The sequence below is a fragment of the Semicossyphus pulcher genome, unplaced genomic scaffold (genome assembly GCF_022749685.1).
Source record: "Semicossyphus pulcher isolate SPU_LCO1_2020_fin unplaced genomic scaffold, fSemPul1.0.p SCAF_9, whole genome shotgun sequence".
In the NCBI taxonomy this organism is placed as follows: Eukaryota; Metazoa; Chordata; class Actinopteri; order Labriformes; family Labridae; genus Semicossyphus; species Semicossyphus pulcher.
Window position 1 is genome coordinate 32166020 of NW_027211770.1, and position 17205 is coordinate 32183224.

At 42.6% G+C, this 17205-nt stretch overlaps 2 protein-coding genes across 2 annotated transcripts in view; both read left to right on the top strand.

Annotated features, from left to right (window-relative positions):
• Positions 1-875, top strand: part of adam15 (ADAM metallopeptidase domain 15) — a 27347-nt gene extending 26472 nt beyond the window's left edge. The window contains exon 22 of the mRNA XM_069656106.1: positions 1-875. This exon is cut by the window's left edge and continues 1555 nt beyond it. The gene's annotated coding sequence lies outside the window, so the exon portion shown is untranslated.
• Positions 876-1284: 409 nt separating this feature from the next.
• Positions 1285-16629, top strand: LOC138584112 (semaphorin-4A-like). Its single transcript, XM_069656267.1, has 14 exons — positions 1285-2085; positions 5460-5620; positions 5710-5772; positions 6569-6667; positions 7336-7432; positions 9754-9876; positions 10967-11094; positions 11197-11378; positions 11889-12024; positions 12271-12460; positions 12574-12689; positions 13660-13823; positions 14064-14134; positions 14796-16629. The coding sequence occupies exons 1-14, from the start codon at positions 2001-2003 to the stop codon at positions 15551-15553; spliced, it is 2373 nt and encodes a 790-aa protein (XP_069512368.1). The 5' UTR covers positions 1285-2000; the 3' UTR covers positions 15554-16629.
• The last annotated feature ends 576 nt before the right edge of the window (positions 16630-17205 follow it).

Sequence of the window (17205 nt, forward strand, 5' to 3'; positions counted from 1 at the left end):
ACAGGAAATTGACCACAGCAGAAGTGAATGTTTTCACCCGACGGTCCTTAAAGAGTCTGAGCAAACGTGTGATCATTCAGATTGATGGATGGACTGATGGATTGGTTGTTTATTGATTGATTGATTGGTTGTTTATTGATGGATGGATTGATGGGTTGGTTGGTTGCAGGGTTTCCGTTATCTGTTCCGGTCCACGTGTCCTGGAAGCTTTCAATGTTCCGGACAAATGTGTGAAATTACGGTCAAACATGATCTGCATGTATTTAGCTTGGAAACAGTTGATAGGCAGGCTGTATCCGGCGTAGACCTGGGTATGGAAATCAGTTCTTGTTTGCTGAAAATGTATTTTATATTTATATTTTCACTGGACATTATGACCGGTGGATTTTTAATATGTCGGACTTCAACAGATTTTACCGGTTAAAAAAACGTTAATTACCGGATAACGGAAACCCTGGTTGGTTGGGTGATGGATCGCTAGTTAGTTGGTTAGTTGGTTGGTTGGGTGATGGATTGCTGGTTGATTGATTGGTTGATTGGTTGGTTGGTTGATTGGTTGATTGATTGGTTGATTGGTTGGTTGGTTGGTTGATTGGTTGATTGGTTGGTTGGTTGGTTGATTGGTTGGTTGATTGATTGATTGGTTGATTGGTTGGTTGGTTGGTTGGGTGATGGATTGATGGGTATTCATGCTGTTAGCGTCCCGTTGTGTTCACATGTTGCTGCTGGAGGAAACGTCCTCAATAAAACGACTGTTTCTACATCACCTGTGTTTCTGCAGGTCATTGAAAGTGAATTTAAAATCCGTCATGATCGAAGCCGTCAGAGCTGAACAAAACGTTTTTCTTTTCAGACGTAAGATAAAGAATAAAGAATGAGTGAAAGATTTAGAAATAAATATCAACATATAAAATAATAACTACAATAACTTTATTTTATTTTGAACATGTATTTATGTCTGTGTGTATTTATTATTTACAGGTGTAACTTAAAGACACTTGACCTCCTTTACTTGCAGATTTCCAGCCTCTGGACTTCTCGTCTCTTCCTCACTTAATAAGAATAATCATTTTATGTAGAAAGCACTTTTTATGATACTCAGAGGCACAACTAAAGAAACACAATAAGAACAGAAGAAACCAAACAATTAAAACAATGGAAAAATCAGCCTCAGAGGTTAAAGCAGGTCTAAAAAGGTTTTGTCAGAGATTTGAAGGAGGTCAGGTCGGTGCAGTCTCCCATGTGTCGGGGTAGACAGTTCCAGAAGGGCGGGGCAGCTGTGGAGAAAGCCCTGTCTCCCCAGGTTCGGTGCTTGGTGTCATTCCGAGGGCGGAGGTTTGCATCAGGGGAGCTTCTTTACAAACGTCCCGCTCCCTCCGTGAACGTCTCCATCTCCTGAAGCAAACAGAATCACATCGTCTACAAAGAGAATCTGAGCTCCCAAATCTGAACACGAAGATCCTGTTCATGAAGGTGGACAGACTCTAAAACATTCAGACCTGCAAACCTTTGATTTCTGTTAAAACATTTTGAATCACAGTTTTACTTGAAGATAACATTTTTCATTGCAGCATCTCCAGGAAGAAGAAAGAAGCTGAGGAAACAATGAAACTGTCCTTTAATCTTGTAACCAGTGAACAAAAAGAGCGTCCCTGTCTGGCCTCTGATTGGATGAGACTCTTCAGGTGTGACGCCACCTGATGGAGATTGTGATACAGGATGAAATGAATCAGAGCGACACAAGCTCTCACTGTTCTCCAGGGAATCAAACCGTCACCACCTCAAAACACAAACTCCTTCATCTTCTTCTGCTGCAGACTGAGGCTGATGTTCAGAGGCTTCAGGCTCCTCCTCCTGCTCCTGCTGCTCCTCCTCCTGACCTCGGACCACATACAGGAAGCTGTGGTCACTCTCTAAATCGTGTTGAGTGTTTCTTGTCTCTTGTCTCTCTCAGTCAGCGCTAAGAGCTCAGAGGAACACATCTGTGTTTATCCTCCATCATGGCTCCATCACTCCTCCTCCTCCTCCTCAGCCTGCTGAGCTCGTCCAGCTCGCTGCCTCCTCCACGAAAAACCTTCCTCCTCAGTAAGTCCAGAGAGTATTTCTGATCGATTATCGATCAGGTATCGGGGCATCTTTTCTGTGTGTTTGTGTCGCTGGGGGATTGTAGGCGGACAGACGGCGCTTGTGTCTCTTTGTGGTGATTTACTCGTTTTCAGAGGTCGTTTTTATTGAGACCAAAAGGCTGAGATCAACACTTTCTTTCATCATCATTCATCTCTCCATCTTTACATTTTCAGAGCAGAAAAGTTTATTAAAATGTTCAGTTTGTTGTTATAGAAGAAAACTTGCATATTTATTTATTGATCATATTTAATTCATGAACTCATATTTTTGTGATGTGAGATGAATTGTCCTCCTCTCTTGTTGTCGTGTGTGTTTCCTGTCAGTGTTTGTGAGTCACAGTTGCGACACATGTTTGTTAAATGAACTGCACACAGAGGACACAGTCTGTTTCTCACAAACAGGAAAATGATGCAATAAAAGTTTAGACAGAAAAGTGTCACGCTAATGTTCATGTCGACATAATTTCAGTTACAGCAGCTTCACATGAAGTCAAATCCTATCGGAGCTGTGCTAAACACGAGGCTACGGCTAACAGACTGTTAGCTTAGCTTAGCATAAAGACTGGGAACAGAGGGAAAACAGTTAGCCTGGCTCTATCCAGAGTTACAGGCACCTGTTTCATCTGTTTTGATGAGCACATAGAGACTGAATCAAGGTGTTAGTGTGTCTGTTTCAAGGTTCCCTTTAGCGTGTGTGTCAAGCTACCCCTGTGTGGGTCTTCAAGGTACCATATAAGCTGCGTCCTAATTCAGGGGCTGCATCCTTTGAAGGACTTATATGAAGGTGTCACAGCGGCGCCTTGAAGGCTGTCCCATGTCGAAGGCTCCTTAAGATGAAGCCGATAAATATGTCCTCCTTTTCACGGGCAACGAAGGATTCATCGGGTGCATCGTTCGTGGCGATTCATTGAGCGCCAGTCCAAACAGGATGGCGGACTATGGAGGTTTTAGTTTGTGTGCAGTCTGAACAGACACGACTTCCTTCTTTTAACATTTATTAAAATGCTAAATAAACAAACACACATACAGAGATGACTTTTATATTTAACGGTTTAAAGACGTTTGAGACCGTTTCTGTTCCTGACCGTAAAGGAAGCAAGAACAAACGCTGCAGCAGTAAGATGGCACACGTTTCCTGTCTGCCAGTAATCGACTCTCAGAGAGGCTTTGATGTGTTGGTGACATTTTATGTGTGTGTGTGTGTGTGTGTGATCAGCTATAGTTTCTTATTCATGTTAATCTGTGAAGGACATGCTGTGTGTTTCCGGTTGTTACATTGCATTTAGCAGACGCTTGTGTCCAAAGCGACGTACGTCTGAGAGGTAAGGAATGGAGCGTCCTCTGTAGTGGAAGAAATGACCCTTTTATTAAACATATGTTTGGATTAATGAATGCACTCTGAAAGTGACCTGAAACAACATTCAGTGTTTGTGTTCAGTTGTCTCTCTCTCTCTCACATGCAGTAACGACAGTCGTCCTACAACAGAACCCGACATGTGCACAGTGTTTTAACAGTTCCACTATGTTACTACAGCACGGCTGCTGGTAGGAGAAGCCGGCTGGAGTTCCTACACAGAAGCTAAGCTAAGCACGGCTGCACACCACGTGCACATACAGCTCGAAGGATGTCGTCCTCCATTTTGAAAACATGTTTTTAAAGCCACTCACTCATGACTCCTCTTACTGAAACACCTGTGAAATGTAACTCTTGTGTAACACCTCTGGGTAAAGTTGTGACTGTGAAATGTGCTTGTTGCTGCTCAGTGTGGGAACAACGGGTCTGTGTCAGTGTTAGCGTGCTAACAGACCCACATTCAGGGCTGTGGTGAGACTGGTAAAGGGAAGTGCTTCTCATCTACTGTAGCAATAAACCACAAACTGAGAGGCCTTTACACTTCTATAAGAAAGTTTCCCAGTTGTCTGATGGTTGGTTTCAGTGTGCACTACCTCTATAGCTAATATTCTCCTCTCCATGGTTTGTCTAAACACCGCTCCGCTGATGATACCCAGCTCTATCTGTCTGACGGTTCTTCTTGCTGCCTTAAAGCCCTCTGGCTTCTGTCTGCTTCTATTTTTGAGGCTTGCGTAACTTCATGCATCTGCAGGCGTGTGACATGAAGATGGTGAATTTCTCTGTAACTGAACCACATCCTTTCTAAACCCTCACCGTCAGCCTCAGAGACGGGAAGTGGTGCTGTCTCTGTGTTGGTCAGCTGACTCCTGAAGCAGCCAAAGTGTTTAGTTTGGTTTAGCATTTACGCTCTTAAACATCAGCCAGGTCTTTGTTTAGTCCCCATGTATGTGAAGATCGATGTCAGAAAAGCCACACGACAGCCTCCTCTTTCCATATGTGCTGAGAACAGGTGCATGATGGGAAAGCTTAGGGCTTCGAGACCACTCATCTTAACCCCAGTTTTTTTTATAAACGCATTCAGCCAAGATTTCCATTCTAATGTATTAAAGTGTCGACACTGCGACACTGCTGACCTTAAAGTACTGCTCTAAGGCTGGGACTATGGTTTGGGGACCGTGCTAAAGTACAAGGTTACTTTTGTCTTTGTTTTGCATTTGAACAAAAAAGGTAAAAGTGCAAAACTCAACACAGTGCGATCAGCAATTATGTATTTAAAAGTAAAATACATTTATGCTTATAAACATAGATCCTGACAGAGCTTCAGCTCAACGACAACTTTAAAACTTGTCAATACATTTTTAATGCAGTGTTGATAGTTTTGTTCATAGTTCTATTATTTGGTTGCAGTGGGTAAAACACAGATACAAAAGTAACCTCCTACTGAAGTCTTTCAAGTCCTTCAAGAGAAAGACATTTGAGAATCCAACATGACGTGTGGAGTTCCCCAAGGCTCAATCCTCGGTCCTCTTCTGTTTAACATTATTTAATTTAGTTAGTTTAACACCCATATTTACTTGTGCTGTAACTAATCTCTTACAGTTACATACATTCTCTAGACAAGAGCATGAAACAAACCAATGATTGGATACCTGAACTTTGAAGACTGAGATAGTTGCTGTGGAATAAAGAGTGAGAACCCATCTCGACTTTTTGTTCACACTAAAATCTTAAAGTTCGACACACAAACTACAGACAGAAAGAACCCAGGGCCTTCTTTCACACAGCTGTCGGCTGCATGGTCGCCTCAGTACTGCACTTTGTCTGTAATGATTTGAACCGTATTGTATTCACAACAAACAAAATGCGAGTATTTCCATCGCAAGTGACGATATGAAGTAGACATGGAACATTAACATAAAACAAAATAATCAGTGAATAACTGATATCTTCTCTGTTTCCACTGTCCTGTTTGTGTTCAGACTCTGCAGACAGACCTCTGTTCCTCTTCAGGGTCCCCGACGTCCAGAACACATCCACGCTGTTGCTAAGCAACGACGGATCCACCCTGTACGTAGGTGCACGCGATGCTGTCCTCTCATTGGACGTCAGTCAGGGTGATGGCATCAGGCTGAAGAAGAAGGTGAGCTGGACTCTAACTCCCATGATGCTTTGATTTAAACATGTCGTGAATATGCCTAATGTCTGTCTGTCTGTCTGTCTGTGGTCCAGGTGGAGTGGAGTCCATCTGACTCTGAAACAAAGGACTGTACCTATAAAGGGAAGAACCAAGCGGTAAGTATAAACACACTTCTATCATCTATCTAAATGAGTTTGGAGCTTCCTCTTGTGTCCTCTTCTCGGTAAAACGCTTCGATGAAAACTAAATATGGCTGCGGTGTCTGCAAAAGAAAGAACAACCTGAAACACATGCGTCGCGTGGTTCACGTGATCGGACAGAAATAGTTGTGTGAAGAACGAAAAAAGAAAGTGAAGAGAGATACTTTCACACCTCCTCATCACCAGTGACCACTGTGTGAGACGGACGTGATGATCTGAACTGAAGTACGTCGTTTTTTTTTCCATGACAATGTAAATGTAAATTTCCTCTCCTGAGAGAATCAAACCAAAATAAATGGATAAAATAACTTTATTAATCCCACTTGGTGCCATTAATCTGGAGTAGGATGTACACAGTGCAAAACAGCTCAAATATGTGTAGAGTGTAAATATAATTCTGACTGATAGTTAAACAGATGTGATTAAATAATGAGTCAGGCTGCAGGTCAAAGAGGCTGAAACACTCGTCGCTTTCTTCAGGATTTGTTTGGTGCACAGAGAATTCAGATGTCTTTGTGGTTAAAACCAAATGTGATTCTGTATTTCACTGAGAGGCTGTGAAACACGCAGATAAACAAACACTCAGACAGTCACGCTGCACATGGACCAATAACAGACGCTTCAGGCCAGAACATGGTGTGTTTGGTTGAACAAAAAAAACAGTGAGAATGCTTCAAAGAACTTTTGTTGACCTGTCTGTCTGTCTGTCTGTCTGTCTGTCTGTCTGTCTGTCTGTCTTTTCTGCCTGCAGACCGACTGTCCAAACTTTGTCAGTGTATTGCAGCTGATTAACAACACCCATCTCTACGCCTGTGGCAGCTACGCCTACAGCCCCCATGATGCCTACATCGTAAGTCAGAAACTGAATGTATGGTTTTTGAATCTGGTGATTTAAAGGTCATTCTGGTATATTGTTTTTAACACAGGCCCCTTTTGTAGACTTTGTGCAGCAGTGAAACAGGCTGTAATGGCTGCAACATAATCCTTGATGGGTCAAAGGTCATCCACTAAAAGTTCTTGTTGTTTCCACTGACAGGCTCAGATTGTTATTCTAAGTGTGTGACAACATGACAGAAAGGATCCCTGCAGAGATAGACCAAACACACCAGACTCCATTGATAAAAACAGTGATTTAAGCTCACAGCACACAGGAGCTGCTGCTCTATCGCTGCCTCTCTCCCATAGTTTTGTTATTGTTTGTTACACAAGTATTATGTTGGATCCAAACAAACAAATCAAATACATGAAGTCACACAAAAACACAAACAAACTAACCAGCATTTGTAAACCAGCAGCTCCTGTGTGCTGTGAGGTAAAATGACGTTTTTCTGAATGGAGTCTGGTGGATTTGAATGTAAAGTTTATTTTTGTGTGTGCCTTCCTAATTGAGTTTAATGTTAACATAAATGAAGAAGACGAGATGAAAGTAGGAACTAAGTTTAATTAACCAACTTTGTTCTTTAAGATCAGACGTGTTTCTGATGTTCAGCCTCTGGGTGTTTTTTCTGTCTCCTTCAGGATGCAGAAAGCTTCTCGATGGTCCGACACACCAGCGCTAAAGCTAAAGTTCGCTGTCCGTACAACCCTTTCCAGAGGAGCACGGCCATCACCTCGGGTCAGTCCTCTCTGCTGAGTAACAGCTGTGGTGATCACATTATGGGGAAGTTCATTAAAGGAAAATAACACTGAGCAAACAGTAATCAGACTACACTCACAAGCAGGAATCATGTGGTCTGTAACACAGTTAGAACTTCATGAACAAAGTGCGTGTGTTAGCGAGCACTTTGAATTCTGGAGTCAAAGGAGGAGAAAGGTCTAAGCACAGTGGAGGTGAACGGCCCCCTCAGACTTCCACACATTACGTACTTCATTGAAACGTCATCATCAGCTTCACAGCTGATCAGGGGCCAGCAGTGAGTTTGTATTCGGGTGCTAATGTAACAGGTGTGTCGTTTCTAAAGTATCGCAGACGAGGATTCACAGTTCGGGTTGTTTATTCTGGTGATGGACAAATAAGGCAATCCCTGGGATGTTCTCAAACAAGCATTCAGGATGAAACAGATATATAGAAACACTGATGTTAACAGACATAGCTAGCAACACAGCAAACATGCTAATGTTCGTAGAACAAATATAGTGAATATGCAAGTCTACAAATGCGCATCCGTCTTTGTCCGTGTCTCAACCGCTCCAGGTTCACTTCATGCATCGATAAGAAAACAGATTTGTGAACAAAAATAAACAATCTCGAAATTATCTGCACAACGCCGTGGACATGACCGACCTCTTACATCAGTAACCTACCTCTTACATCAGTAACCTACCTATTACATCAGTGACCGACCTCTAACATCAGTAACCTACCTCTTACATCAGTGACCGACCTCTAACATCAGTAACCGACCTCTAACATCAGTGACCTACCTCTTACATCAGTGACCGACCTCTTACATCAGTGACCGACCTCTAACATCAGTAACCGACCTCTAACATCAGTAACCGACCTCTAACATCAGTGACCTACCTCTTACATCAGTGACCGACCTCTAACATCAGTAACCTACCTCTTACATCAGTGACCGACCTCTAACATCAGTAACCTACCTCTTACATCAGTGACCGACCTCTAACATCAGTAACCGACCTCTAACATCAGTGACCTACCTCTTACATCAGTGACCGACCTCTTACATCAGTGACCGACCTCTAACATCAGTGACCGACCTCTAACATCAGTAACCGACCTCTAACATCAGTAAGTTAAACCAGGAAGACTGAGGGTGCGTACGTCCCGGGTGGACAACCACGCAAATATATTTAAAGTGACAGCACACTGAACCATGCACAGTGTTCACATATTTAGATCTGGCATGGCAAGTGGAAGCATAATGAACCATGTTACACTAAGTTATGAACTCAGTGGGAGTGAATGGGCCTCTGCTGACTCCCATAAACGTCATAGTGGCTCGTACAGTGAACGTGTCATCAGAATGAGCTGAGCTGCACGTTGTTCACAGACGCGTGTGAGCTGTATGGCTGTGATGTAAATACCATGGAGATGTCGTGGCCTCCACTGATTTCATAATAAGTCGTACAGTGAACGTGTCATTAAAATGAGCTGCAGTTGATCAGTGCGCGATATTAAACATTTTTGTACTTTGAGTGGATTTAGTCAAATATAAGATACGGGACTGAAAAGGACTCGTGCATTATACCCCTTATTAGAGACAGAACATCGATACAGCAATACATCATCGCCCTGACTCGTGCAATACATTTATCAGTGTTTTATTTAACAAACAGACGGAGCTCTGAACAGATCGTCCTTTAAAGTCACCGTGTCACTACTTCCTGACTCCTCAAGGTGGCGCTTCAGACATGAGCGAGGGTAACATGAACAGAGATTAATTGGCTGAAGAAGAAGTTAATCAGATATCGTGGTGTATCGTTAAAAGATTGTCTTGTAATATATAAATGATCACAGAATCACTGTATCGTGATATTATCGTCATGGTGGGCTGCATATTGTGTATTGTGTCGTATCATATCGTGAGTTACCCTGCGATTCCCACCCCGACACACCGTACAACACCTTATTAACTCTCATCAAGTGCAGCAGATCGACATGAAACACTGAGCGGTCTGAAGTTTTTGTGCTGTTCATAATGACTGATATGTACATTTAATGGATGTCAATGGAAATATAAAGTAACATTTATCAAAAACACAAATCATGTCTGAATTCTACAAAGAGTGACACTCAGGTGTTTGGTAGCACTAAGAGTGTTGGAGGAGGTACCAGTTGTTTTAAAGTTCAAATTAAAAGTTAATCTTCAGTTTTTTGTCCATAAATTTGTGATCTGGACGTCACTCATGGTCCAGAACACAAATGTGTTTTCAATTGTCAGCTCAACTTCATCTTTTCTGTTCGTGCAGGCGGCGAATTATTCACGGCCACGACGACCGACTTCAAAGGAGTCATACCAGAGATCTCTCGACACTTCAGCAAAGACGACCGCCCAGACGTCAGCCTGGACTCGTCTGTCACCTTACTGCAGGGTGAGCGAAACAAGAGTAATGCTGACTTCATTCAGTGTAGAGACACTGTGGTTCACTGACCCAGAAACAGTTTGTGTTTGTTCAGACTGAATAAGCAGAAATAAAAAGAGAATTAGAGCAAAGTGTTGCGGAGAGTTGTAGAGAAAAAGAGGAAGAATAAATAAAGGTGCCAGAGAGAGAAAGACGACGTTAAAACCCAAAACATGTCTGCAGCTCGATGGAACAAACACCGCCAGGGTTGGTTGGTCAATTCTAAACGTACCTTAACCTAAACAGGCTCTGAACTTCAACTTTTGTACCTTCTGGAGTTTGGAGGTCCTCTCAGTCAAATATCGACTGCAACCAAGTTGATTTTGTGTCATTATAAGAACAAGATAACAAGAGACAAAGGTACACATGACCCCGATACACAGGTATTACCTGAAAGATGTCAGACAGACACGCAGAGATTCATGTTGCTACTTGGTTTACATTGGAAGAGAGATATAAGTTGAGTGTCATCTGCATACAACCGGAGCTCCTGGTTAAAGGAACATTAAAGTCTAGTTAAACACAAAGAGAAGTCGGAGTGAGGTCTCTAACCCTTCTGTTGGATCCATACACTGCTGTTATGACTGACCCACTGCCACCGTCCTCAGTGTAAAATTATTTTAACCACATTTAATGGACTCTCTTGACGACTCCTGGTTTTTAATCGCCATCTCAAACTCAGAGACATACTTAACTTTTGTACCACCTCACATGCTTTTAAACCACACAGCTGCTGGCTAACAAAATCATACTTCCTCATTTCTGTCGGCAGTGAATCATTTCCTCATTGTTACAAAAGTCCCTCTCAAAGTAGGTCACCATGTAGAAAGATCATACTTCGTCACTTAGGGCTCGGTATCCGACATCAGCACAGCCTCAGTTTCTTAATCGATACCGTCAGATCACTAAAGCATGACATCATTTATTTAGAACCAATGGTATGATTCTGAAATTATCTGATCTGAAACTTTATCTGCTCTCAGATCTCTTTTACCCACTTTCAGACCACATGGCACAACAACCTCAGTTTCCTTATCTGTCATTACTTCCTGTATTTCAGAGCCAACCTTTGTCGGCTCATCTGGAGACCCGTCAGAAAGGAAACTCTACTTCTTCTTTAGTGAAGTTGGAAAAGAATTCCGCTTCGTAGACGATCTGCAAATTGCCCGAGTGGCTCAAGTCTGCAAGGTGACAGTAAAACACAGATAGAGCTGCATGATGTGATGATATCATAAGAATATAAAAAAGTGATGACCCTTGAACTTTGTTGTCTCTGTTTTGCCTTCACAGGATGATGTTGGTGGGCAGAGGACTCTGCAGAGGAAGTGGACGTCTTTTGCCAAAGCCCCTCTGCTCTGTCAGTCTCCCAAGCATCTCCCCTTCAATGTTCTCCAGGATGTGTTCACCCTCCAGCCACCAGAGGGCAGCAACTCCTCAGACACTATGTTCTATGGCGTCTTCACCTCCCAGTGGTAGGAAGGAAAAGTTTACCTTGCTTTAAGGTGCTCCTCTTGAGGTCCCATAAACCTGGTTGAGAAGTTGTTCTTGGGTTCATCGCGCTGCTGTAAACCACATGTCAGCCAACATGTGACTTACGAGATACAGAAAAACTGCCTCTCAGCAGAGACGGATGGTTGGTGTCCATCAGAGAAATCCTGGTACTGCTCCTAGCAGCAGAACAAAACCTCTTGGATGCTTTTATGTAGGCAGACACAGCTTTTAGTTTTCTGACAAATCTGGAAGGGCAAATATTTGCTAACCCAAATTTTTTAGTGCCCTTGGGATAGTGTCCCTTCTGAATTGAGCTAATAGAGGTGGCAGTTCAAATCGATCAACCGACTGTCTTTTGGAGTACACACACCAAGTAGTAGGACAAAGTAGGAGGGCTGGGACAGGGAATTGCTGCAGACAGTTTGGACAGATGATTCTGACTGCCCAGTGTAATGTTTGAGATTAAATATTAAAACAACAAACTCTTTCAGGTCCTTGGGTTCTGAATCGGCCGTGTGCGTCTTTAAGCTGCAGGACGTCAGGACCGTCTTCAGAGGGAGCTACAAGACCTTCGACACGCAATCCATGCAGTGGAGTTCAAAACCGGAGAAGAAAAACCTGGGGAAGGTGGGAGGGTCACTTTTATCAGATTTAGTCACAAATAAGATTAAAGTTTTCTTCATTTTATTTTGAACTTTTAGAGCACATACGTAAAGAAACATAAACTGGAGACAACTTCACATTAGAAATACAAACAAACAAAACCTCAGGGATAACAATGTTTTAAGTGTTTGCCTGGATATGCTGTTGTATCGACAGCAGTACTTATTTACAGTACTGATCAAACACTGTTACTGTTTGATGTCCTGACAGTGCGGAATGGAAAATGCTTCAGACTCAGCGCTAGAAGAGGTGAAGAAGGCTTTCCTGACCAGCAAGAGTGTGACACCAGTCGGAAACGCTCCGATTGTTGTTTCTTCAGGGCAGCAGTACAGTCGCGTGGTTGTCATGAGGACGCAGGCAGCCAATGGCAAACAGTACACTGTCCTTTTCCTTCTGACAGGTGAGATGTGCTAACCGTACTGCTGACATTCATAAAAAGAAGTATTTTTACCTCAAAATAAGGTTATTTTGCTTTAATGTCGACTGTTCATCATCTCTGTCTCTGATGTCCAGAGTCTGGATTTCTCCACAAAGTGGTTTTGCTTGACGGCGGCGCGCAGCTCGTTGAGGAGATTCAGGTCTTTACAGAACCTCAGCTGGTGAAAAGTATCGTCCTCTCCTCGACCAAGGTAAAGCTCACAGCTTCAGGGTATTTTTAACCAAACGGTCTCGTTAGGTTCACTGGTGACTCTAAATTGCCCCTAGTGTTAGTGTGTATGAATGGTTGTCTGTCTCTATGTGTCAGCCCTGTGATAGACTGCCAACATGTCCAGGGCGGACCAATGTAAATCACACTGAGTTATTACTCGTGATGTATAATGTATAACTAGTTAATGTTCCTAAGGTGAGACACCTAAATCACTTACAAACTGTAACTCAGATCTGTTTGATCACACGGACGAGCATGGTGTGCAGGATCAGTACGTTTGTCCTTTCAGAGCTTTAACAAGAATTTAACTGCCACTGTATTCAAATGTTCTGACCCGTCAGTACACTCCTGTCAGAGACACACGAGTGAAGAACACACTGTATCCCATGCTCCAATATTTGAGTCACGTGCACAGGTGTGTAGGTGTTGACATGTATCCAATCACAACTGTCCAGAATGAAAATATCTTTGGGAGTTGTTCCAGTTCACTGCAAAGTGTTGGAACAGACAGAAGGATGATAAAACCAATACTGCTGCCGCGCTCTTGTGTTACATGTTACGGTTAAGAACCGTGTGTCCCCCTCCACCTATGCCTAAATAACTATTCACCTGTGACCTATAAACACCTGACCTCATCATGTGACCAAGTATCCCAACACAATACACACCCTAATGGTCGAATCATTCAATATTTACACAAAACTATTTACAACAAACACGAGTCCGACACCCACTGATTATCACACAGCAGTGTGTCGTCTGCATACGGATGACTTTGAAGGAGTGATGTCACATGACACAAAGTTAGACTCAGAAATACACAAGCACATAAAGCGACTGTGAGTGTGTGAACACTGAGCTTACACTGAGTTGACTGGTCGAGGAACACTGGGTTACATTTTTACTTTAACGTTACGGAGAATACGTCACGGTTTTGTTTGACCCTGTAGGGAGTACTTTATGTTGGGACATCAGAGGGCGTGACCGCTGTACCTGTGGCCAGGTGTTCCATCTACAGTACCTGCAGCCAGTGTGTTCTAGCCAGAGATCCTCTGTGTGGATGGAGCCGGACCAGCAGGGTCTGCACCAGTGTGGACGACAGCCGTGAGGACATGTAAGTAAAAGCAACCTTTATATCAACGTTAAAATATTGCTGACGTTTTTCATCCTCAGAGTTAGAGCTCGACTCCTCGACTGTAGCTGCTCTTTAGGACACTTTGCCCTTCTAGCCAGCTGTCACCATGTATAACTTTCATCCTCTCCATTATTCAAGTTTGCAGTATCACATGTAGTGCTGCAATAAATGTGAAAAATAGCCCCGTGTGGACTGACAGGCTGTCGATTTACTCCTCAGGGCTCAAGACTTGGAGCACGGAAATGTGGCAGAGGAATGTGGGAGACAAACCAGAGCCAGTCGGGACACAGGTAATATCTGCCACAGGAAGACATAATGAAAGTAATGAGAGAAACATCTTACGCATTCTGGAGACATTTTAGAAACCCAGTACTTCCCATTCGATCTCGAGTCTCTCTATCATTTTAGAGATTTAACCTTTAAGTCTTTTACGTTACCTTCATTCCTCCTGTGTTTATTAAGAAGACCAAAGGTGTGTTCAGACCACAAGCCAAGCAAGTGAATGTATGGACCCAGATGCAACAGGGTCTGGTTGTTCAACACGTGTGGAAGGGCGAACATCACTGATGATCAAGCGGTCAAATCTGCTAAGTGACGCGCAGAAATTCTGCTTTCTTTTGGTCTGAACACAACTTAAGCCCTGCTAGCAGCGCTGTGAAGCTTTAGCCTACTTACACAGTGGTGCTTCCAGCAAAATGCTAACTCCAGCATGCTAACAAGCTTTTACACGAGAAACGCTAACATTGTGATTATCATATTCATCATCTTAATTTAGCATGTAAGCATGAGAACATTCGCTAATAAGTCTTTAACACAAGTTAAATAAAATGTGGTCGATGGACTGACTGACTGACAGAGCAAAGTTGCTCCTGTGACATGAAAACGTTGGTCCTTGCTCAGCACCATCATCGCCTCTTGCTCGTATTTATTCTGATATTTTCTGTCCTTTAGGCGTCAATGTAAATTTGAATGAAGCTGTGAGGCTTCCATGTCAGAAACCTTCCAACCCGTCCACTCTCACCTGGACCTCCCATCGATTCACACACCTGCCAGAGGAACTCTTCATCCAGTCAGCTGACGGGAGCCTGACGTTCATCGCCACCGCCGACACCTTTGGGACCTACCGCTGCGAGGCAGAGGAAGGCGGGTACAAGGAAGTCATAGCAAGCTTTGACATCCGACCGATTGCTTCTCCACGCTCCACTGGCCCCTTACCAAAGGACGAGCCCGAGCAAATGCCCGAAGACGAAGACGATGAGGGGATTGTATCTGAGGAACCAAAGGCTGCTACGACACAACCTTCAGGAGATCCAGAGGACCCCACATCACAGGGTGATGACTTCACGATCAATCAAACAGAACAGAATGACCATAATAAAGACAAGACTACTCTGAACAGCTTTCAGGACAGTGCTTTCGGCTTGGATTCAACCTCCAGGAAAGACTCCCATATCGGGAAAGAACCGCTTGACGGCTCTCCAGAAGAGAAGAGTTACTACACAGAGCTAGTGGTTGTTTCCCTGCTGCTGGTGGCCTGTATCTGCCTCCTGATTCTTGGAGGGCTCCACATGTGGCGCCAGAGTACAGCTGGCAAAATGAATCCTCTGGTCAGTCCAGAAGACGGCAGCCAAACTAACCAATATATGGAGAGTGTTCCCTCCCTGAGCAGCCCAGAGGATGCTGATCCAGAGCTGAAGGTGGTGGAGTAACGTTTGTGATGCCTTCAGGGCTCATCACTCTACCCTTCATTCCAGACAGTGTTTTAAATCATCATGACATGCCTTACATAAAGTCGGATGTTTCTGTTGTATAATGTGTGTCTGGTACAGAAGTATCCTCGGTTTAGCATTGGAGTCAAAGTGTCAATCAAAGTTACTCCGAAAAATAAAATGCAGGGCTTAGAGTAAACAATAGTTTAGCAAAGATGGTCACAGTGAAAGATTGGACCCATCACTGACTGCCTCATGGAAGCATCAAACAGGAAGTGGCCTTGTGGAACCTTTCAGCCGTGTCATAGGCTAACCACGCAGCAACATCAACTTCAGTCCTCCTTCACTGTTTAAGGTCCGTGGACATGATGCAAACATTTGTCACATTGTTGTCTCGTCTGTTGAGACATGGTAAAGCGTCCCACATGTGGACTCACAAGCTAGAAACATGGTTCCACTTCTCTTATGAAAAGTATATTTAAGGAATGATTTGGTGTTTTCATAGACTCAAGTAGTGGACGGAGCCACTGTGAGCCACTGTCACTGTGAAGACATGATTACTGTATCCTGTCTCTTATTAATCTGTGAATGTTATAAACAAACAGTTTCTGATGACTGTATGAATGTAAACAGGAAGTGATGTGAAGTAATGAGGGCTGGGACAGACAATGTTGAACATTTATTGCTCTGGTAATTATCTTGTGGGAACAAGTTATTATCTTGTGCGCAGAAGATACAATTCTTCACCTTTTGGGACTTCAGGGACTCCGCATCATGGTCCCAGCCCTTAATTTAAATGTTACTGTGTTTCAAAGTGTGATGGTTTATTGTTGATGATACATCCTGGTAGTGTAGTTACTGAATCTAACCCTTTTGTATTCTGTTCTGTTGTGTTTGTTTTAAAACATCTGCAATAATTAACATTTGAAAAACATAATTATAGATATATTCATCTGTATATAATTTAATCATGAATAAAAAACTGCAGATTTATTTCCATTTCCATGACACAAAATTTGCCTCATTTGAGAGGACACACTGCCATCTGCTGAGGAAATAAATGTAATTAAAAAAAACTGTGAGTGTGTTTAATTTTTCTGTATTTAAACAGTAGACTCAAGTTGTCATGTCTTAAATGTGTTTAACTGCATACAAAGTATTTAAAACAAACAGCATTTCTTCATGTTTAAAATAGAATGTCAGGTCTCCTTCTTGAAGAAAAGTGAATAATAATTTAAAATTATTTTATTGATTAAAATGCTACTCTTTATTTTCTTCTCTAAATTACTTATTATGAATTCTGGATACTTCAAATGTTTTCCAGAGTGACCCAACCACACTGAAGGAATTACAAATGAAGATATATTTTGATACAACATATATCTTGTATGTTGTGTAACGTCAAAACATCTGGGAACAAACGGTGAGAAATGCAGAATACAAACACTCAATCAAGGAAGAAAAAGAACAAATTGAAATCCTATGTATTTTGATTTGTTTTCTTTTTACCATTGAATCAAGCGATTTTCACTGGAATATTCCTCTTTCTCCAACATTATTTCTTTTAAATTTCTTTTTCAATTTATTTTGTATCCGGGTAGATATTCGTCTAAAAATATACACAGCCTCTATCTTCCATTTGACAGAGGGAT